The following is a 23,742-nucleotide window of genomic DNA, read 5'->3' as shown; positions in this document are numbered from 1 at the left end:
CCCCGGAACGACAACTCCGCCCCGTCCCCCCCCCCCCCAATAGCTAGCAAAACAGTCCAGTGGAGCCTGAGCGGTGGGTGTTGCCTTCTGACACACTTCCGGTAAGGTCAGGGTGTGTGTCATATGTAAATAAGTTATGCTAATGAGCTATGCTAATGAGCTCCTGCACCTCTTTTTCTAGGAAATGACCCCTGAACAGGAAGCTGAAGCTTTCCATATCATGGAGGTAAATGGAATCCCATTCAGCCTCTGCTCAAGGGACAGAGCAATTTTCTCCAGGCCTGTTGGAAGTCCAGAATCCCACCCACCCCAAATAATCCCATAAAACACAAGGGGCTTGAGCAGTCTGATTTTTCTCCAGCTGCTTTCAACATCCCATCCCTTCTGGAACTGTGCTTTGTGAGGGGGGCACTTGGTTGGTTAATTTACGAAGTCCTATTTGAAACCTAGCATGGTGTAGTGGCAGAGAGTGGCAGACTCTACTCTGGAGCCCCAGGTTTGATTCCCTCCTCCTCCTCCACCACCTGAAATCTGCTGGGTGACCTTGGGCCAGTCCCAGTTCTCTCAGAACTCTCTCCGCCCCACCCCACCTGATCCCAAAAGAAAAGCGAGGTATAAAAACCAAGGTGGCGGTCACACGCGTGAGGTAACGTGGGGGGGGGGGAGCGAGGCTATTTCCTCCGGAGGAATTTGACCCACAGTTGTGCGATCACACAATCCTTTGAAGCTGCAGGGACAGCCTGCCACTGTATGGTCAGATGCAACCGCGAGTGAGGGTTTTTTCTTTTTTCTTTTTGCTATTTGTTCCCAATGTGCTTAAATGGGGAATCGACGAATCGCATCTCAGCACTGAGGGCTCCCTATGGAGTGTGTGATGATGGGCATGCTGAGAAGGGGGTGGGAAAACAACGGCACGGAGTCGGGATGGCCTGATCCGACCATCCCGACGCCATGAGAGTGTGCTGGAGCAACCAGACAGGGGAAAGTCCGTTCGTGGCCCGGAGCGACCCGTTTGCTACCAGACTTTCCCTGGTGTCTTTTTACTCCGCTTCTGCAGCAGAGCAAAATGGGTTGCCAACGTTCGTGTCTGATTGCGCCCTTTAAATTTGTGCAGCATTTGTGCATGGCGCAGCTAATTGTGCATGTGATCGTGCCCCAACTCTTCTTTTTCTTTCTGCATACCTGGGGAGTCCCCAGATATGTAGAATCTTCTCCGTCATCTGGGGGAGGGGGCTGGTTTTGTTCCTTTTGTCATCCACACAGGAGCCAGCCACTTTGTTTGTTTGGTTGGTTGTTTATAGTCCTCCTTTCTCACTGAGACCGAAGGCAGCTTATAGAGTGTCAGTCAATTCAGTCAGCTGATTGGGATGTCCAATAAGGGATTAGGATCGCCGACATTTTATTTATTTATTTATTTATTTATTCATTCATTCATTCATTCATTCATTCATTCATTCACTTATTCTTATTTCTAGCCTGCCCTTCCCGCAAGTGGACTCAGGGCAAATAGCAACATTTAATCAGTTCAATAAAAGCAACATTTCATTAATATGATAAATAATTAAAATATTAAAACACTGTTGTATACATTAAGTGGTGGTCGCAATCCTACAATAAAAGTTTTTTAACAGTTGCGAGAGGTCCTGGCCCGTAATAAGTTGTAGATTCGGCCAGCAGTTGTTAGAATGGGTGGCAAAACCTCTGGGAGGCCATAGATGGACGTCCGCTGCCTCAACCAAAGGCCTGGCGGAACGAAGCAGAAATCTGTTCGCTGTAGTGATAATTCGGATAATATCAATGCATATACCGTGTTTTATAGAGTCTTGTAAGTAAACAAGAAACAACAACAACAACAAAAACCCTCTGCCCTGAGGAGCTTTCCATCTATATTTTGACAGAGGGGAGGGGTGGGCATTACCTTAGTTAAACCTTACAGTCACTCTCCACAGTAGGCTGATCTTCACATAGCAGGTGAGGGTGGAAGGCTGAAGTGTGAATGATCCGTGTGCGCTGTCAAAGTACATGAGTGCAATAGATCATCTGTCAGTAACCCTGATAAATTTGCCTCTTTCCCCTGCTTTTAGAGCAAAGCTCCCTAATGAGTATATATCACCGGCAAGTAGTTAAGGGCATGCATCTATATTGTTTTCCCTCCCCTTTTTCTTGCATCTTGGAGCTGTTACTGGAACTCTCTGTCATTTTCCTTTCATGCTAGATTACAAAGGGTACATCCATGAATAACAATCTTGCCTGGTGCTTGTGCCACATGGAAAGGTTCTCTCTCTGTTGCTAAGATCAGGCATTTCAGAATTTATTGGGGTGGATTTTAATTGTTCAGTAGCTTCCTTCTGCTAAGGCTACCACTGATGGTGCCCCAACAGAGATTTGCTGTCGGCCTTCGCCCATGCCCCTTGGATCCCACCCACGCTTCATAGGAAGACATATCACATGACTTGTTCTGATCCAGGGGGCGCTAGGGTGGCCAGGGCTCTGAAAGTTTTGTTGTCCCCCTAGTCCCCCACTCTTGGATGGTCCTGGCCTTGGGGTACAGTTCTGTTTAACCAGCTCAGCACTGTCTTGATATGAACCTGCACATACTTCAAACAGGCAGTATTATGGGAAGCTGAAACGGGGATGGTGTTGTATGCCCCAGTTCCACAGGAGTGCAGAATGTGGCACTGGGTGCAGCATTCTGCAGCCCGAGAATACCAGGGAGGGCCATCCTACAGGCACCGTAATTGGAATTCCACAGTTGGAAGTCCTGTAATCTATATATCTAATACCCAAGTCGCCCCGTCTGTGCAGATCGCTAAATCCGCGCTCCGGGGCGACCTGGGGGGCAGGGAGAGTTTTGTGCACTCTTGGGGCAGTCCCCAGGGGTGCACAAAAATCTAAAAACTAAAAAAAAATATCGGGGGGATATTTAAATCCCCCCGAAAGTGTCAGAGCGTCCGTGCGCATGCGCATGGAAGGCTCTTCGGAGGCCACCGCCGCGGCCACCATTTGGAAGGCGAGTGGCGAGCGGGGGGCAGAGCGGCGAGGGGCGAGCGGCTTGCCGCTCGGCCCTCAGCTCGGAGCATGGCGCGGCTTCCCTCCCTGCCGGCCGGCCCGCCCGGAGTCCCTCGCAAGTCCCACGGAGCGGGAGAGGGGCAGCCAAACGCAACGGTTCTCGCGCCGCCCCTTCAGGCCTCCGAGGGTCTGTTCTTGGGGGGGGGAGACAGAGAACGGGGGAAAGACAGAGACGGGGGGGAGAGAGAGAACAGGGGGAGAGAGAGAAGTGGGGAGAGAGAGAGACTGGGGGGGAAGAGAGAGAAGGGGGGAAAGAGAGAGACTCCCCCCCGTGAGTATCGCGGGTCCCCCCCCTTGTTTGATTCAAAAAAGTAGTTATGCTTACAGTGGTGGTGGATAGGAATCAGGGGCCATGTTCCTGGGAAAAGGTTAATTTTCCCCCTCACAGCGTTCCCTGACTGATCTAGTGTACCTTCCTCTCCCCGCCACCTGCTTTAAGCCCTGCTAGTAAAAACAGAAGAAGAAGAAGACAGGCACAGTATGGATACTGTCTGGTTTCCTTACAGTAGCTTAAAAGCCTGTGGAGAGGGGAGCTGTTTTGTTCCAGGAAATGGCATGATATCCTTACAAATGCTTGCTGAAATCTCAGATGTCGGAAGGGTGGCTGGATAAGGTTTCCCTTGGTTAGAGGGGAACTTCAGTGCCCTGCGTTACCCTTCACCATGACTAGTTAAACCAGAATAAGTTAAACAAACTAAGAGGCATTTATGCAAATCTGCTGCCTCTCCATAGTTTCTATAGAGGCGTACAGTTAGGATTCTTCCAAATTTCCTTTACTTAAAGAATCTGCGTAGCCTTGCCAATAGCCTGAATCTTGTCCCCTTTATATTATTGTATCCCATAGCCTTTGAGAAATGTATATAATTTAATTATAATTATTATTACTATACTTTTAGCCAGAAGGCCAAAAAGCGGCCTTAATAGCTTAATAAAAACGTAATAAATAGAGAAATTATTTCAAAAATAATTATTAGATATAAAATCGTGACATTTATGTAGCTTGATTTTGCAGATGGGGGTGCAAGTTAATGAAGAGATTTTCTGTGTGCAGAGGGGGAAGTGTGATCTTTATCCACGGGGCTGAGCTCCTTTGGACACATGATTACTGCCTTATACCAATTCGGACCCTTGGCCCACCTAGCCCAGTATCATCTGGTAGCAGCGGTCAAGGGTCTCAGGCAGGGAAACGGCTCTCCCGGAACCTGCTGTCTGAGATCCTTAACTGGAGGTGCTGAGAACGGAACCTGGGACCTTCTGTGCATGTGCTCTACCACTTAGCTGTGGCTCTCCATCACCACCAGCCGCCCTCCACAGCAAAGCATTTGATAACTGAGAGGATATAAAAAAAGCTTTTTAAAGAGGATATCATTGGAAAATTAGAAGGCCACCAGGAACCAGGTAGAGTTTGACAGGTAGAAAGCAGGTACATGGCTTGGACAGAGGTTCCAAAGAGTAAGCCCCATTCCCTCCACAAACTGCACTCGGTCAGTAAAAGAAAAAATACACAGTATTAGGTGTTAGCAATAAGGGAGCTCAGATATGCTGTGTGGGGTCCCAGTTAGAGATACAAAGGCCTGGAGAAAAAAATGGAAAAATTTGGAAAACCTGAAGGTGGTGGTAGTGGTGGGGGGTTTCGAAGGATCCTGGGAAGGTTCGGAGGATCCCGGTGTTCTCCCTCCCAGTGAGTTTTAAGTGTGGGGAAGCACCGAAAAACAACTTCTGATTCCTCCCCCTTTTCCCCCCGGGGTCTATAACCGAATAATTAAAAGGCTTCTTAAGGCAGAGTTTTTTCTACACTCAAAATGTGTGGCATGAAAAAAGCCTGAGGACTTGTTTGATTTTTCCAGTGGAAAACTTGGAAAATTCGAGGGAGTGCTGTGAAATATTTTCTCTTTCTGAGTGTGTGGGGGGGGGACCCACCACCCCAACTATGCAACATGGAAGAGTCTGAGGACTTTCTGTTTTTCCAATTAGATGCTCCCCTCCCCAAGCCCTGCCCCCACAAAAGCTCCCAAAAGTTCCAGGTGAAGACCTGGCAACCTCGAAGACCACTTCTTGGAAGGAAGAATCCAGAGCCTCAACGAATGTTCTGATTGGTGGTCTTTGTGCACTGTCTTCTCTGGTTGCAAATTTCATGGCTGAACAGAGGCAACAAAACGGGCTTGCTTAAAGACAGACTGGGTTGGGGGTTCCGCATACTCAGGGGGATCTCAAGGTATGGAGAGAGGGAAAAAAAATTGTGACTTCAAAATGAAGATCCCTCCCACTACTGCTGAAAATGATCCGATGATGGCCAGTCATACGCCCATTGCTCTTGGAATGTGGACAGTCAGGGAGACTTCCTGCCCCCCCCCACCTCTGGTCTTGTCCCGGTGCCCAGTGCAGCAGCGGGAGAAAATGGGGGAGTTAAATGCCATTGTGGCATAGCGTGTCAGCTAGCTGCCATGTTTTGCATGCTTCCTTCCCTGACCCTGGCGCTACGGCGCATGCTTCATAGCTTGCTTGCTGCTCTGCACGCTTGCCGTAAACAGCAATAGGGAGACCGTGAGAATCAGTGTTGCCAGACTGAGTTATCTGTCTGACCTTGTGACGGAGGGAGGGCTTGTGTTCCACCGCTGGTGTGAATATTTCAGCTCTCATGGGGCGCTGAGGCTCTCCCGCTTATTATGTAACCTCCCGCCGGGAGAATTCCCCCGCGCGCACTCTGATTTCATTTGCTTAGCCATTTGCCTCATCCTGCTATATGTAGGGATGTTTCCGCCCTTTTGTCATTCCTAACAATAACCGTGTGGACATGGTAACAGACCTGTAGTCTAATAAAGCATAACACTTCCCTGGAAACGTGTGTGGAGATTTACTTGCTGTTGAACCTGACAGTGGGTTGCCATCTCTGGGTTGGGAGAAATTGGGGGTGGAGCCTGGGGAGTTTGGGGAGGGGAGGGACCTCATTGGGATCTAACTGCTGTACACCACCCTGAGCCCATTGGGGAGGGTGGTATATAAATCTCATTAAATAAATATAAATAAATATACTGCCGTAGAGTCCACCCTCCAAAGCAGCCATTTTCTCCAGGGGAACAGACCTTTGTAGTCTGGAGATCAGGTGATGGAGGCTGGCAACCCTAGGGGTTACTGCTGGTTGCATAACCATATTAAAATGCTAAGCCACTTGAAAGCCATACTAAAATGCCAAAACCCTAGAGGTTTTTTGGGGTGGGAGCAAGATTGTTGTGGCAACATGTGACATTACCATGTGACACCTTGCCCAGCCCCTGAAAGCTTCCAAGCCCCAAAGCTATTGAGAATAGTTTTGTTAAAAGGGTGGAGGTTAAATTGGCCTTCCCAGGCCTGTAAGAGGGGGCTTTTGGGGTCAAGGCAGGGCCTTTCTCAATTGTTTACCTCCCCTACTCTCTGATTCCTTGCAGAATTCCAGCTTGTCCCTTCTGTGCATATATCAAAAAATATTGCATTATCTCCAAAACAGTTCTTGATCCTGCTCTTCTTAATTCCTGAGTACATTCTCAGTTCCATATCTGGATTTGGGGAGGAATTGAAGAAATTTAGTGCTGTCTGAAATAGGAACTTAATTTCTTATTGTTCAAAGCAGATTTATTACAATTCACTGGCTTTTTTGATTCCGTCCTTTATTTTAGACACACATAAGATGCCTGTCTATATCAACCCTAACTGTTAAAGGAAATGAAAATAAAAATGCCAACTTAAAAGTCTGTTTTATTTTAAAAGATTAATTATGGATAATTTAAAAATATCCTGGCTGGGCCCTGACCTGGATAGCTCAGGCAAGTTGGATCTCGTCAGATCTCGGAAGCTCAGCAGGGTCAACTCTGGCAAGTACTTGGCTGGGAGAACTCGATGGAATATCAGAGGTGGGAGGTGGGGGCAGGCTTTGTTCAGCCACCTCTCTGAATATCCTCCAGGCCCCCAGTAAAGGTCAATCACCAAAGCTTGTCATGACTTCCAGGTGTACACACACACATGCACATATTACCCCCCCCCCCAACCTCCTGGCTGAAAGTTTTTCTACAAAGAAAAATGCAACGGCATAAACAGCCTTTTCATAGGTGGGAATAGGTCACGGTTCAGTTAGTATCATGGGGCGTCATAATTAATTTGTTGCACACTCTCAGTCCTTGGGATGGAGCAGGTGACATTGATTTAACTGGCCAGATATATAAATCTTAATCTGTTGGCTGGAGAACAAGCCAGTGACTGGAGCATTTGGGAATGTAGGCGCTCCTTCACCCAGCCAACTTTTGCAGGTGATGCAATGTGTGGGGCGACATGGGCCCCCATAATGCAACATCTGTGAATGGAGGTGTCTGCCTGTGGCTCCTTTCCTCACCCTGGTCGCAGAGACTGTGGGTGCTGCCATATTGCCAGGCTTTCTCTTCTGGCATTATACCACACCCACACTCACCAGGCCTGTTGATAGGCAAATAAGAACATAAGAGAAGCCAATGTTGGATCAGACCAATGGCCCATCCAGTCCGACACTCTGTGTCACACAGTGACCAAAAATACCAGGTGCCATCAGGAAGTCCACCAGTGGGGCCAGAACGCTAGAAGTCCTCCCACTGTTACCCCCCACCCAAGCAACAAGAATACAGAGTATCACTTGCCCCAGACCGAGAGTTCCTACCTATACCTTGTGGCTAATAGCCACTGATGGACCTCTGCTCCATATGTTTATCCAATTCCCTCTTGAAGCCGTTCGTGCTTGTAGCTGCCACCACCTCCTGTGGCAGTGAATTCTATGTGTTCATCACTCTTTGGGTGAAGAAGTACTTCCTTTTATCCATTCTAACCTGACTGCTCAGGTATATATATACACATACACACACACACACAATATTAAGAGATTTCTATTCAGTGGGAGTCGTCAGGTCATCATGATACGGATATTCAAATTATCATTACCAATCTCCAAATTATTATTACGACATGCTGGCGACCTTCAGCAGATAGATTTCTGGCCTTTTATCACAAATCATATTTCTGACTCAGGTGGGAGATGTGTAAGGTGAAGATCAACGGAGAGCAGTTCTGCACGTTTCTGGCCGAAGAAAACGGAAGGCAGGCTCTTGACAAACTGGAAGCTTGACTAATTAAATGACAAAATGCTGAATACTCCCCTTTTATGTATGCCAAGAATGAATCTTGAGAGGAATTAATTAAAAATCTACTTTTTAAATAGCAGGGATGATATCTTTGTGTCGTTCCATAAATTGACAGCCCCCCTCCTTTTTTAGTTTTTCTTTAAAAAAATGTGCTTGAAATTCTACAAATGGCAATGTAAGCCTCCTTTTGTCACTCAGTGGATTAGATTTTCACAAGAGCTCAGGCGCCCTTTCGTTTTTTTTGTTCTTAGGCTGCACATACCAAAACTCTTCCTTGGTTGGCCATGGGCCGCAATGTGGGAATTCTGGGCCGTTTGATAGGAAAACAAAAATTAAAACAATGCCAAGGTAACGGTTATGTACCATATTAAATGACCAAAAAAGAGAGAGGAGGCAAAGGAAGCCTTGAGTGTATTTAGGAAGACGAGCCCTTCATTAAGATATTTCACCCGCCCTTTCCTTTTCCTATCTTCAATCCATCTGAAGGACCATTATAGCTTTTCAGCCAGCTTCCTGTGAGAAACCCTCTCCCCCACCCCCCACCCGCGCTGTTATTCTTCCTTACTGAAAGCAGTGGCTGTACTTCAGCTGAGATTTCTGTATTCTTCTGCCCCGGACTTGTATAATATCTATACAAAACATAGGCAGCTGTTTAGGAAACTAATTTGAACATGGCTCCCTTTTGATTTCACCCCCCCTGTTTCACAGCACTGGGCAAACGCAGAAAAACAAGCTAATGATCTAACCCTTTCAAGTCAGGGGAGCTCGTCTGATTTGGAGAGCTTTTGAGGTTCTCAAAACAGACGAGGCCCCCTCTTTCTTCTGCATCTCTCTTCCGCCCTGCTTTTCTTGCTCTCGGCTGGCCACAAAATTTGAAGCTTGCTTCCCTGCCCTGAGCTCCTCCAACTGCAGGGTAAAAGCTTGTTGGCTGAAAACCAATATGGCACGGAAGAGAATCATCTCACATGATGGGCATATATTTTGCACTGCGTGTCTTCAGGATTTTTTTTAACCTATTGTATGGTGCCTAATTATTTAGGTGTATAATAAATATGACCGTTGTCATTCCTGTTACTGGTCCAATACATAGATTCTGTCTTTTGATAGGAATACTACTTTAGATTAATAAAAGGGGAGGATGTCTTCTATTTATCTTTATCAGGGATTTTTTTGGAAAAAGAGGTGCCAGAACTTTTCAATCTATATACTGAAAACTAATGAACTTTTAAAAAGTTTTAAAAGAATTTTGTTGAAGAGGTTCTGGAACTCCATTCCGGTGTATTCCCCCAGAAAAAAAGCCCTCTGCTACTTTAAAATATGTAAATATCACAATTGCTGCGTGTTGGAAGACTTAAGGCTGCAATCTTGTGCAGACTTACTAAAGAGTTATTCCCAATGCAGTCTTGTTTCTAAGTAAACACGCAAGTTCAGGCTGTAAGAATGAGTAAAATTATTCCCACACGCCCCCCCACGCCCCCCTTCCCAGCCAATGCAACCTGAAGATCCCATTCCTTTATGTCACCTAACGGAAGCCTGATGAAAATTCATTTATTCACGAAAACACATGTAAGAACATAAGAGACGCCAATGTTGGATCAGGCCAAAGGCTCATCCAGTCCAACACTCCGTGTCACACAGTGGCCAGAAATACCAGGTGACATCAGGAGGTCCACCAGTGGGGCCAGGACATTAGAAGCCTTCCCACTGTTGACCCCCCCCCCAAGCACCAAGAAGACAGAGCATCACTTGCCCCAGAGCCCCTATCTATACCTTGTGGCTAATAGCCCCTGATGGACCTCTGCTCCATATGCTTATCTAATTCCCTTTTGAAGCCGTCCATGCTTGTAGCCGCCACCACTTGCCACATGTACCCAGCACCACATGTACCCAGCCCTTGCCCTGATCTGGATAGCCCAGCCTAGTCTGATCTAGTCAGACCTCGGAAGTGAAGCAGGGTCAGCCCTGGTTAGTATTTGGTTGGGAGACGTGCCCTGAAAACCCTACAGGGTCGCTATAAGTCGGCTGCAACAACAACAAACAAAAAGAAGTCCAGACTTTTCCTAAAAGAGACTTAAGGACTGATTCCCCACAAGCAGCTGTGCTGCCGTCGCTCTTCCATTTCCCCTGGTTGTATTGGTCAATTTCACACTATTTGCTGCGCGGCCACATTTTGACCCGCATCTTCCCCCGTTTTCCTCCGGGGATCGAGAAGGGGGGGGGATGCGGGTCAAAATGCGGCCGCTCAGTTAATAGTGTGAAATTGACCAATACAACCAAGGGAAATGGAAGAGCAATGGCGGCACAGCTGCTTGTGGGGAATCGGACAAGGAGGCTCACAGATCAATGTGCCTATAAGCACACTCCAAACAGTATAATATAAAAACAGTCCAAAACAGATACTAACACGTGACCATCACAGTGCAACCTGGCAAATATCCAGCTTCCACCCCCCACCCCCCAAAACACAGCAGGCCCCTCTGCAGAATAAAAAACAGAACCCATCATTTTCAGCAAAAGGACTGCATTTAATCCCTTGTGGAATGGTGGTAAAGAGTGCACATTCCTAAGCCTACCCGGCAAACCATCCCATAAAATCGGACCAGTGACCAAGAAGCCTGAGACTTGGCTGAGTAGGAACACAATCCTGCAAATGATGGGACAGACAGCAGAGAATGGCTGCAGTAAATGGTATTTAGAATGTGGGCATGATCCAGCTAAAGTGAATATCTTCACACTCCACTGATTTTAAGTGCAAGTTCGTGTTCAGCTCTCGCATTGAAATCCACAGGTTGTCAAGTGTTCAGCTTTGATTGGATTGTGCCTGTGTATACTTATGCACTTTGACAAAAGGGTGCGATATAAACAGAAATGCAGAAAGCACACACGTATACGAGGAAAATGTATCACGAAGGATATATGCCTCTCTTCATGTTATCAGAGGTGCAACCAAGGCTAAATTTGTCACGTGATTAGTAATGTGTGGATTTTGGATAGCAGAACCACTGGTATACATTAGAGACCAGCATAAATATTTGTCATATAACTCGAGAGGACTGTTGTTTGCTCTGATGTCTGTAGAGAACGTTCTAAAAGGTAATGAGGATAAGTCCTTAAGCCAGGTTCAGATACATACCAAAATTTACAACATGCAAAAACAAACCCTTTAAAGTGTCCCCAAAGGACATCTGCTTTGAGTCAAATTGTTGCAAGCTTGGTTTTTTTTTCTTTTGTAGCATTTCTTTCTGTGTGTTGGGGGGGGGGGCAGCCCATCCCTACCAGCCACCCTGCCTTGCCGGCCATTATTACAGAACACCAAGTTTTTTCATTCTGCTGGGAGTTCTTTCTTTCTTTTTAAAAACAACTTAATTTTTAAAAATCTATTTTCGAACATGTTTTCATCAGTTTTATATATGTTACACATCTCTGTAAATATTTTTGAAAAGAGTCGGAGAAGATTAAGTTGAACTGAGACGAACCTACAGTAGTAACAGTGGAGTCTTGCACAGTTAGATAATGTACAAAAAGAAGGAAAGCCTTGCCACAAAAGCTTACAATTAAAATTACCAAAATAAACAAAAAAGAAAGAAGAGAGGAGAATAGGAAATAGAGAAGGACATTTTTAATCAAGGCGAGCTAATGTTAAAGGAAACAAATTAGTTTAAAGACCCTTCTTAAAAGGCAAATAGGTTGAATGGACTGGATTTTTTCAGGCGAAGCATTCCAAATTTAAGGAACAACCAGGAAAAAATGTACCTGGTCAGTACAGAGAGGTGGATCTCTGTCTCTGGGAAACAAGGAAGAACCAGTGGAACAGAGAGTGTAAGAGGGACAATAATTTGACATTAAAGAAGCAAGATAAGGAGGAATGAGGCAGCACATCCTGGGAAATGGGGGCTTGTTTAACATTTGATGGGGAAAGGTGGACGGCGGTAAACAGAGCAAGGAAGAGAACCTTCTGCCCCACTATAAAGAACCCGCTAAAAGAAGATGATCAGGTGTTACAAAAAGATTGGTTACAAAAAGATTTGAACAAAGGAGTTGAATTCTTAATGACAAGTCTACCAGTCAACATCAGGCAAGAGATTTTGTTTTAATTTTGCATTCCCCCCCCCCAAGTACCCAAGGGTCGAATAATCAAATCAACCTGCGCTAGCAGTTTGGGGATACTCTCCTCTGTATCAAGTTGCATGTTTAATTTACGCAGCTAATTTAACAGAGAGGCAGTACTTAATCATCACAATCCTGACCTTTTTTCTTTTGTTTCAGCCCGTTATTATAAAAGAACATGAAATGTGTTTCTTCTTTAAAACAGTTTTATTTTCTGAGATTGAATTAGAAGTTTTTATTTCTCACTGCATGTTCCACAGTTTTTGTTCCAATTAGTTTCGTTGGCTGGTAGACCTAACCTCCACCTTCTTTCAGTCCCTAAATGTTCTTTGTCACTTGAATGTGTGGATTAGGTTTTAATTCTATAATTTTTTTTCAGGGGATCCCATTTTTCTTATAAATGAATTTGCTGTTAAAAGTGGCATAGTTTCTAACTGCATTAACTGTAGACATGACAAAAAAAGAAGGGAACTTGATGGATGATCCATTGAGATGCTACCACTTTAAGCAGCAAAGCATACACAGGTCATTGATTTTGCAAGGAAAGAAGGAATCTGAACAGATAGAATTTTTTTTAATGGTCACAATTCAGCTCAGGACGCTTAAATCCCATTGAATTTAACAAGAGTTAAGTACAGTTAATTTTGCACTGGCTGGTATTCAGCAAGCTCTAGCTTTGGCTCCCGCTCCATTCAGACATTGTACCAAACTGAACAGTAGTTTGGTGCAGCGTCTGAAAAGCAACAGTGGCTTCTGCTCAGCCCGCTAGCCAGAATCACAAACGATGGTTCAAAGTGAGTTTGCAAATTGGGCATGTCCGAGTTGACCACCCATCATCACGACTGTTTGTTGCTTTGCCCCTCCCCCCGCCAAGTCTGCTGCACCTTGAATGGGAGTGTGTCTACATGCACTTAATTCTGAGTGGACACAAAAAAGCAGGCAAGCAGTTCAGGCTGTAATTGGCCCACTGAAACCGTGGTTCAGAATCTGAACCATGAGTATAGTTTAATGTGCATCAAACCTCTGCACCTAGTTTACGGTTTAGAAACTAAACAGGGCTGCATTTATTTATTTATTTCTCGCGTGGACTCAAGGCAAATTGCATGTAGTGAGTATAGCCAACAAAATGGGATATTCAGTAACCACTAGGATATTAGAAGACTGGAAACCACCAGCTAGAACAGGAGCACAGCATAAGTATTAACACAGCACATTAAGCGGAACAGAAGTTACATAATAGGATCCTGCTTACAATGTGCTGTATACAGCAGTAAAGTCCCAATTGTTTATCCATGTAAATTTGTGAAACCATTTTGTACTTTGCAGCCTTAGTGTCTGCACAGAAAACCCTCTTGAATATTTCAGTTTTGCATAGCTTGTGGAAGAACTGGAGAGAGGGAGCTTTCCTGACCTCCTTGGGCAGGCCCAGGGGTCATTTCGTAGAAAAAGAGCTAGGGGAACTCATTAGCATAACTCATTAGCATATGCCACACACCCTGACATCACCGGAAGTGTGTCATAAGGCCACACTCCCTGAATGCGCTCGCCCGCTTCGGGAGAGGGGATCAAAGTGTAATACAAGCCTCCTCCGAGACTTGATCACACCAATCTCACCTCTCTCTTGGGTCTTGATGCCTGCCAGTCATTCCCCCTGCCTGGGGGAAGCCGCGTTAGACCAAAATATAGTCCAAACTGCTGTAAGGAACACCCGTCCACCCTGAGCACTTACAGGGTGCGTCAAATCGCCATTTTACCCCGACTGGAAGCAGGGGGCGGGGCTTCGTCATGGGCCCCGCCCCCCGCACTTCACCCGGGGGCACGGCGATCCCCCACAATCCCCCCGAATCGACCCCTGGGCAGGCCATCCCACAAGGTGGGATCCACAACAGAGAAAGCACAGGTGTCCGCGCAGTGTTCCCTCTGAGCTGAGTTAGTGTGAGCTAGCTCACAGTTTTTTAGTCTCTGGCTCGCCCATTTTTGTCTTAGCTCAGGAAGGATGGCTCCAGAGCAAACTAATTTATGCAGTAGCCAAATCGCTCACTCACAACTTTAATGCCAGTAGCTCACAAAGTAGCATTTTTGCTCACAAGACTCCACAGCTTTGAGGGAGCATTGGGGTCCAGGCAGCTGTCAATTTTATCCATTTGCAGGTGGGCACCTGAAGAAACCCCTGCTGACATGAGCGGATTTGTTGTGGTGGAGCACAGAGAGAGAGGCAGTCCCATAAATAAGAGAGGCCAAGATATATGTGATAGCCAATACCTTAAGCTGAGCTCAGTAACAAACGGGGCAACCAATAGAGGGTTTGCAGAACGGGAGTAACATGCCTGCTCCGTCTAGTATTGATGAACAAAATTTGGCACCACTGTGACAAGTTATAGAATCGCTTTGTTCAGGCTTAACTCAAAAATCAAGTTTTAATTAAATTGGGGTGGGTCCAAACATTCTCCAAGAAACCTTCCCCCAACTTCTACAGTGAGGAAAAATCCACTTAAACTGGAGGACGTCCCTTTAGGCTGCAGGGGGGCTTCTGCCTTTGCTCAGTGGAGGGGCAGGATCCACCCCCTCAGTCATGGTTAGTGGGATTGTCTGAATGTACTGAACATGGTGTTTAGTTATTGTATGTAAAACCAGGTTCTGAAACCATGCGTTGAAGTTGGTTTATTAATCACAGCCTTAATTAGGGTACTGCGTGATGTATGAATGTAGACTTCATGGCTTATTTCCTGTGCTATCCTTAGGGCAAGATTCCAGCCTGGTTTCTGCAGGGAAAGTGGAAAAGTGGTGCAACCAGTGATGAATGATGGAACGAACAAAACCAGAAATTGAACGGTTGCCTGCAAACCGAATCCTGGTTTCACAAGCCAACCATAGTTGAAATGCACTATGGTTTCATATTATGTCTGCATTGTGTAGAAATCTGAACATCTGTGTTGGGTGAACATCTGAAATTGCCAGTCATAGCCATTCTTTAGACTTTCCAGGGACTGGGCAGTGGGCACACACAGCTATTGTAGCATCTGGTAGTATCAGTTTGCCATAGGGCATGAAGCTGCTTTTAGAAGTGGGCCCTGGGTCACAAGAGAAGATGATGCGTCTTTGTCCCAAGGAGCTGCCGTAGGTGTGGGAACTCCAGGGTAGGCATGGAGCTCCTTCATGCACAAGATCTTCCCAGGCCAAAGCAGTCTGAGGAGTAGCTTTGAATGAAGGCCCACAGTGCGTGTGTGGATTTGTTCTTGATATTGTAGCTATTGGGGAAATGTGCAGTCTCAAGGGGCTTTGGGAGGGTGTGAGGCCAGCTAAAATATCATTGGATTAAGGATGTAAATTTTGACCATTATGACCCTGTTCCAACCGTAGTCTCAGGCAGCTAGCCACCCATGAATGCTGCTGGCCTAGATGGGGATTTGCACCCAAAGAGGTCACCAGCTGGCTCAGGTGGGCCCAGATAATCATCACTGTGTGGATAAGGATGTGCATCCAGATGTCCAGCAGCACACAGAAACATGCTTGTGAAGATGGTTCTCGTATGTGGAACTTGTTTGTATCACACGCCCCCCCCCCCTTGTCACTGTCAATGATAATTTGGTGAAATCTCCACACACACACCAGGCCTGTGTGCGTATGTGTATGCATGCAGGGATAACTGTCAAATGAAGACAGCTCCAAAGGGTAGCCATGTTTGGAGGTTTTGAAGCAGAGGCTGGATGGCCATCTGACAGCAATGCTGATTCTGTGAACTTAGTCAGATCATGAGAGGGAGGGCAAGAAGGGCTGCATCAGTGCTTAGCTCTTGTGGCTCTTTCTTACATGCCCAGGGAAATGCTGATTGCCACTTCGGGGTCAGGAAGCAATTTTTCTCCATGTTTGTATCACACGCCCCCCCCCCCTTGTCACTGTCAATGATAATTTGGTGAAATCTCCACACACACACCAGGCCTGTGTGCGTATGTGTATGCATGCAGGGATAACTGTCAAATGAAGACAGCTCCAAAGGGTAGCCATGTTTGGAGGTTTTGAAGCAGAGGCTGGATGGCCATCTGACAGCAATGCTGATTCTGTGAACTTAGTCAGATCATGAGAGGGAGGGCAAGAAGGGCTGCATCAGTGCTTAGCTCTTGTGGCTCTTTCTTACATGCCCAGGGAAATGGTGATTGCCACTTCGGGGTCAGGAAGCAATTTTTCTCCAGGCCAGTTTGGCCAGAGATCGGGTGTGTGTGTGTTGCCCTCTTCTGGGCATAGAGCAAGGGGTGATGGGGGGGGAGGTCTTTGTGAATTTCCTCCATTGTGCAGGGGGTTGGACTAGATGACCCTGGAGGTCCCTTCCAACCCTATGATTCTGTGTTTCTATGTTGGTCTGTAGGAGAACAGCTAGACTTAAGTCCAGTAATTTCGAGTCTATGGTCTCTAAAGTTCTACCAGACTCGAATCTAACTGTTGAATGAAAAACATGTAGATGCATATGTGGGAGAGGAATGGAAAAGAGAGCAAAGCTCTCCATAATAAAAAGTGCTTCTTTTTTTCTCCCACTTTCCAAGGTAAATTGAACAGTCAAGACACGTACAACAATTTCACCAACAACAATCCTGGGAACCCGCGCCTTTCCCCTCTTCCGAGCCTGACCGTGTTGGTCCCTCTAGCTCAAATCAAGCAACCCATGACGCTGGGAACCATCACCAAACGCACAGGGTAAATGAAACCTCTTTGAACCATTGTTCTTCTTAATAGATACAGATATGTAGTTTGAATTTTCTTTGCAATGTCCTGTAGTGTGGATTCACGTTAGCAGTGATACCTCTGTTTAATCCTTTACATTTCTCTGGTACGTACCAAAGAGAGACAATTGGATCGAAAATCAAGCGTGTAAAGAACCGCAGGGCATGTGAAGCAGCAGGGATGTAAATATTTGTCTGGAATTTTCAAAGAGATCTTTTACAGAAAAAAAATTCCGATGGCTCATTTTCTCTAAACCATTCAGGGGATTTTCTTTCTTTCTTGACATCAGAGCTAATTAGTAACTAAAACAGAAGATTTTCTGGGTTCTGCGAAACCATCTAAAGTATGTTTCCGAGGAGTATAATAGAATGTGGCGTGCACGGGAGGGAGAGTGCTCTGAGGTTCTGAACCTCTTTCTTGTTTTTCAAATTGGATCTTACTTTATTTTTATATCCTTCCCTGCCTACCACAGTTTGGTATGTTAAATTAATGGCATACTCAGGATAAAGATTGGGACGCATTTGTCACAGTGGTTTTGCTTGATCTGGGCTGGTTTCTCTAGCCTCAAAATCAGAATCACAAGGCAAGCACAATGAAGGCAAGCGGGGGCATTGTGGAACTAAAGTGCTTATCCTGGGACAAGGCTGGGGGTGGTGGTGATGGGGAGGCATGCATGTTTTGAGTGCTAGCAAACCTCTTCTGCCCTTCTGAAACTGTTGAGTCTGTCTTCGCCCACAGAAGAGTAGAGTGTTTGCTGTATCCATTTACGTCAGTCCGTTTTTAGTTTTCCGTCTCAACACTTTTCAAGTTCAATATGTTGTTATGTGGGCTCGGAGTCAACCAACCACAAAGCAGAGTCGTTTGTAGCAGAGATGTTTGCTGCCTTCTGTGTTCCCGCTGCAGGACAATATGCAGCACCCCGTGCAAAAAGGTGTTCTGAGGATTGGAGGAGACTTAGGAATGGCATCGGATGCAGCACCAGGGGCTCGAGAGGGAAGGGAGAATCAGTGGAAATGGACCGACGAAACCCCCCCCAAAAAAATCCTTGGATCCTTGGGTCTATACATGAGCGGGGGCTGTGATTTCCACCGATTTCCCCTTCCCACCCCAATCCCCTGAGCAACTTCCCATGCCGTCTGCTGAACTTCAGGGCAGATTTTTCAAGGGGAGCTGAAGGGAAGGCGACAAAGAACATTCCCATCTGGGAACGCTCTCTATTCACTGTTGAATCCATGCCATCTTCTTGATGGTAGGTCATAACAAATCAAATTTGCCCTTACAACATAACCTTTATGTGTAGCAGTTCCAAATTTGGAAACAAAACGAAGCCAAATAATATAAAATATCAGATGTTTTTAGGGAAATCTGTCACGCGGATGTTTTATAAAGCATTTAAGTTTCCAGTGCAAATGAGGCCACCTGTTTGCCAAAAGACTGGACCAAGAGTCAAAATGAGTAGGCAGAGGACTTACGTCCTGCCTCATTGTACATAGTAGAAATTAAGAAGAATCCTGTATGATTCCCCCCCATTCCCAAAACACTATGCCCATGAACTGTGTGGAATGTTTTTGTAATAGTCTCTGAGGATAGTCAGAAGAATTTGCTTTAATTATCAGCTAGAGCACACCTCAGTGAACCTGGTTTCACCAGTTCTAAGAAACCAGTGTACAGTTGTTGAGAAGGAATGGCTCGTAATGGCCTCTGGAGATAATGTTGGCTGGAGATACAGCACCTGATTTTGCCTAGACATACGATGGAAATCAGTGAACACCTGCATTTAATGCAATATGATGTTTGGATCAGCACATGACAGCACGCACGGGGCTAAGATGACACATGGGTTTTGGGTTGAAGCCTCAGCAGGACTGGTGCAGTGGTTAATTGCACGGACTCTAATTTGGGAGAACCGGGTTTGATTCCCCACTCCACTTGTACCTGCTGGATGACCTTGGGCAAGCCATAGTTCTGGCACAGCTGTTCTTGCAAAGAGCATTTTCTGTCAGAACTCTTTCAGCCCCACCTGCCTCACAGGATGTCTGTTGTGGGGAGGGGAAGGGAAAGGAGTTTGTAAGCCGCTCTGAGACTCCCTTGAGTAGTGAAGGGCAGGGTATAAATCCAATCTCTTCTTCTTTATCATCATCATTGTTACCATGTTGACTTGGTCGAATCTAGGCGGGAGAACCCACAAATGCTTGCTCGGTGCTGAGAGCCATGTTGGAAAAGCATCTTGAGCTGTAGAAAAGTTGCATTTGTGAGTAGAGGATAACTGGCATAACACATGCATATGGATGCCCAGGGGTCCCCAATATATCAGTCTAGGGTGGGACTGATACTTGGCCCCTTGTTTGCTGACCTTTTCCAATTTTTTGGCCATCTAATTTTCAAACTTATCCAGGAAAATGAAAGAAAAGTGAGATCCTTGCAATTGTAGCCACCTGAAGGCCCCTGACTAGCCTGATGTTGCTGGAGTTTGGAAGCTTAAGCAGGATCAAGTGTGGCTAGTACTTGGATGGGGAGACCCATCAAGAAGTACTAGGGTTGCTGTGCAGAGGAAGGCAGTGAGAAACCACCTATGATCATCTCTTGCTTTAAAAAAAAAGATTTTATTAACCATAACTGTCACGGTACCTCTCTTTTCTTTTGTGTGATGTAGTTTTAAATTTCTTGTTGTCTCTTTCTCTCACTCACAGTATCTAACACGGCCTCCAGGAATTTAATTGCAGTCTTTAATTAATCTCTCCCACAGTATTGTGCCCAAGCTCTAAGGCTCCTTCCGCCCACACACTCTCAGTCCCCAACCAATCACCTCACTCACTCATCTCCCTCTTTCACCCCCCCTTGTTCTTCTGACACTTATAGGGCTGCCAAGCCGCGGCGGGGGATCCGTGCGACTTCACAGGATCCCTGCCGCGGGGGACAGCGATACGCGTTGCGCCGCCGTCGCGGTGCTACACGTATCGCTGTCCCCCACGGCAGGGATCCTGTGAAGACGCATGGATCCCCCGCCGCGGCTTAGCAGCCCTAGACACTTACCAACTATTTAAAGAAACACACACATATAACTTGAAATCATTATAGTAACATATAGGAATACAGATATAATAAATTCAGATAAAATAAACATAAAACAATCATTAACCCATATAATTAAAAAAAGTATTACTTATAAGATTATAAGTATCTAAAAATCATCTCTTATCTTAAAAGCCCCATGGTCCTGGGGTCACCATAAGTTATTTGCAATTTGACGGCACCTTATTATTGTTGACATTGTAGTCCAGATATTTGAGGTGCATGTAAATGCTGTGCCGAGCCTTACCATGTCCCATACCTGCTATACCTGTTGTCATAAACAGGCCTTTTAAGGCTCAACTCACACATATGTACTCTGCTAATTGTCCACAGACACTGAGCTTGCACATGGTAAAAATAAAAATAAACTTAACAAGGGTGTTACAATGATTTTTTTTTTTGGAACTTCTTTCCTTTCTCTCCCCATTTTAAAAATGGGTGTGGGGGAGGTCACCCAGTGTTCAGATTTCAAATGAGAAATTATATCATAAACATAAATGCCATGTTTCATTGTAATAATTTGATGCTCAGTGTAGTTGTCCCATTTCCATCTTTTCCTCCTTCCCCCCTAAACGGGATGTGGGGGTTGAGCTGTTCTTTCAGTGAAATGTCCAACTGAGCCAGAACACGTACCAAACATAGTTCCAATGGTAACTCTTCAGCATTTCAGATAGAAGCTTTGCTTAACAGGATGCCTTTTAAAATAAACATATTGTCTTAAAATATTTTTCTTGTGTTACCTTCCATCAGGCAGTGGAGGCAGCTATTGCTGAAGCATTTTTTTAAAAAATCAGCACATCAATCAGATCTCCAGTGACCAATCAGAAGCCCTACTGGGCAGAAGCACCACCCGACCCCACCCACATTCTAAAAACACTTGGCAGATTCCAGGAAAGTTGTCGACAGGCACCAAGGCACATTGGGGACCCTTGGAGTGGTCGAGGCAGAGTTTTCTGCTGGGAAAATCCCCCTCTTGACTGTTCCGTCTGCCATGAAACAATTCACTAGATGGCCTTAGACAAGCCTCTTCCTTTCAGCCTCACCCCTCTCCTTCAGTCTGCAATATGAGACATACCCTGCCTTTTTTCATTGTGTGTGGTGGTTCAAGGTTCTCCTTCATCTTGAGACACAGACCAATTTCACACAAGAGCTGCACTGCGGTCGCACCTCCCTTTGCCCCGCTTCTATTGGTCAATTTCCCACTCGATGCCATGCGGCCACATTTTGACCCACGGCTTCGACCGATTTTCCCTGCGGTTTCGTGATTACCAAGATGGTCTTTGGTAGCTCAAATAGTGCAGTAGTGTTGCTATTATCATTGTGATGTTTGCCTGGCATATACTGGATACTGACCAGGTCTGGTGGACTGAAATTTTCTCAAACCAGCTTGATATCGACTATTTGTTTATCTGCTTATTACGTTTCCGTCCTGTCTTTCTTCCATCATGGAAGACATTTTACAGAGTGTTCCCAGTAGGTCTTCCATCCTGGACATGGATGTTGCTTCTATCTGAGTCAGTCATTTAATGCAGCTTCCCTGTAAGACGATATATCTTAAGCACAAGGGCTTTTGAGGGGATCTGGGTAAAGAAAGATAGGCATTTATTTTCTTTTAGATTGGAGCTGATCTACACTTTATGCAGCAAGATATGGTGGACTGAGGAGGATAGGATTCTGGATTGGACCACCTGAGATCGAGGGTATCTGTCATGCTTTTGAATACTCTCTTACATTAAAAAGAAAATTGTTTTCTGTTTATAATAGATCAGCATCTCAGAGAGAGAGAGAGAGACAGACAGACAGAGAGAAGTTTATCTTCTTGTTAAGCTTCTTTACTTCAACATATGGTCAAGCATTCAAATAGTTCACCTTCCCTAGCACCCAGTATCAAAATTTAGTATAATGAGTTGACTGATTCTTCATGTGTAACATTATGAGGTGCTGAAATCTGCCCTTCAAAGTGCAGGTGGGTACAATTTTTAAGTGTTCCGCTCTGTTAAAAAAAATGTCCTTTAGGAGCAAATCTATCTCAGCGAGTAAGGGGTTAGATTAGAATTTGTATCATGGATGTGCTTTTTTTTTTAAAAAAAAGAAAGAAACTTGCAGTTTGTGGTGGGGGAATTCAGAACTCAAGTTCTTTTGCTATAATCTGTAGTGGCATAATCCACTCACCCACATCAGCATTTACCACCTTTTACCACTGGTAGGAAGCAAGTCATGTTCCTTGAGGAAGGACCAGCCTTTGACCTTGAGAGGAGAGGTGCAGAGTTTCCCTTTTTAATGGAGTTTTTGCGTCTTTTTCTGGAACCACAAACAGGAAAGTTCTGGCACTGTGGTATACTTTCATACAGCACAGCTGAGGGAGGAGGCATGCATCCCTCCCATCTTGAAATCACCCCTCTGCTTTCCTCCCAGCTGGAACCCCCAGAATTGTGTTTACTGCTGCTGGGAGGAAAATGTCTAGAGAGCAGGACCCAGCCCCTGCTGCGTTTCAGCAGTTTAATTGGAAATCCAGGTCAGAAAACATCCAGGTCAGAGGGGGAGAGCCAGTTTGGTGTAGTGGTTAAGTGCACGGACTCTAATCTGGGAGAACCGGGTTTGATTCACCACTCCTCCACTTGCAGCTGCTGGGTGACCTTGGACAAGCCGTAGTTCTGTCAGAGCTGTGCTCTCAAGGGCAGTTCTTGAAAGAGCTCTCTCAGCCCCGCCTACCTCACAGGGTGTCTGATGTGGGGAAGGGGAGTTTGTAAGCTGCTCTGAGACTCGAAGTGAAGGGCAGGGTATAAATTCAATCTCCTCCTCCTCCTCCTCCTTCTGTCATCAGTTCAGATGCTGTGTGAAACACAGGTTTAGTTTAAGAACAAAGTCTGAGTCCAGTGGGGGCACCTTAAAGACCAACAAAGTTTTATTCAAACTGTATGAGCTTTCCTGTGCCACTGGACTTGAACTTTGTTCTGCTGCTTCAGACCGACACGGCTACTAACCTGAATCTAGATTTAATTTAACTAATCCTGGTTAGTAAGATTGTCCAGACACAGGCCAGGGCACTAACAGTGGTTACTTCAGGCATCTGTCAGGCCATGATCTGAAACTATGATTTGAAGCTTCACCAACCACAGTTGGCCTTACTGAAGGTTTCGCATGACATATCAGTGCTGAAATCCGGCGTAACCCTGGTTTGCTCCCTGGCACCGCCCTCACCACATTCCAGTCTGAGTTACCAGATGGATCTACATAGCAGAAAAAACAAAGGCGATGCATTTGTCAAAGCCAACCAATATTTGAATTAATAAGAACGGGATCTGTGAGCCAAACTCGGCTTTTGCAAGCCAATCATAGTTACAATAAACCATGATTTCCCTGTGTCTCTGAACAGAGCTAACTTATAGTTTGAATCTTAGTTTAGGGCTACAACCATGTGTATATTCACGCTCACACTCTACATTTACTCAAAATGCAAGACAAGTTTTTTTCAGCTGGAGATCCAGCTGGAGATCCAGGTATGCCATCAAAAAAAGAGGGGGCCATCTTAAATTTGGATACAAGTGATTAAAAAGTTTTAAGTACAATATTTTTAAGTGGGTTGTCTTCCTTTTGAATAAATGCTGTCTATTTGTGTGTATATGTTTTCTATACATAA

At 45.5% G+C, this 23,742-nt stretch overlaps 1 protein-coding gene across 4 annotated transcripts in view; it reads left to right on the top strand.

Moving 5' to 3' along the window:
* The window catches only part of BCAS3 (breast carcinoma amplified sequence 3), an 812,136-nt gene that overhangs the window by 332,275 nt on the left and 456,119 nt on the right, over positions 1-23,742 (top strand). For all 4 annotated transcript variants that reach the window (XM_015420601.1, XM_015420405.1, XM_015420473.1 and 1 more), the window contains exon 16: positions 16,853-17,003. In XM_015420601.1, the coding sequence (XP_015276087.1) occupies positions 16,853-17,003 (151 nt within the window). The remainder of the gene's footprint in view (positions 1-16,852; positions 17,004-23,742) is intronic.

The sequence above is a fragment of the Gekko japonicus genome, unplaced genomic scaffold (genome assembly GCF_001447785.1).
Source record: "Gekko japonicus isolate JY-2015 unplaced genomic scaffold, Gekko_japonicus_V1.1 scaffold348, whole genome shotgun sequence".
In the NCBI taxonomy this organism is placed as follows: domain Eukaryota; kingdom Metazoa; phylum Chordata; class Lepidosauria; order Squamata; family Gekkonidae; genus Gekko; species Gekko japonicus.
The sequence above is the reverse complement of the archived record's forward strand: the minus strand, read 5'-3'. Positions and strand labels throughout refer to the sequence as shown.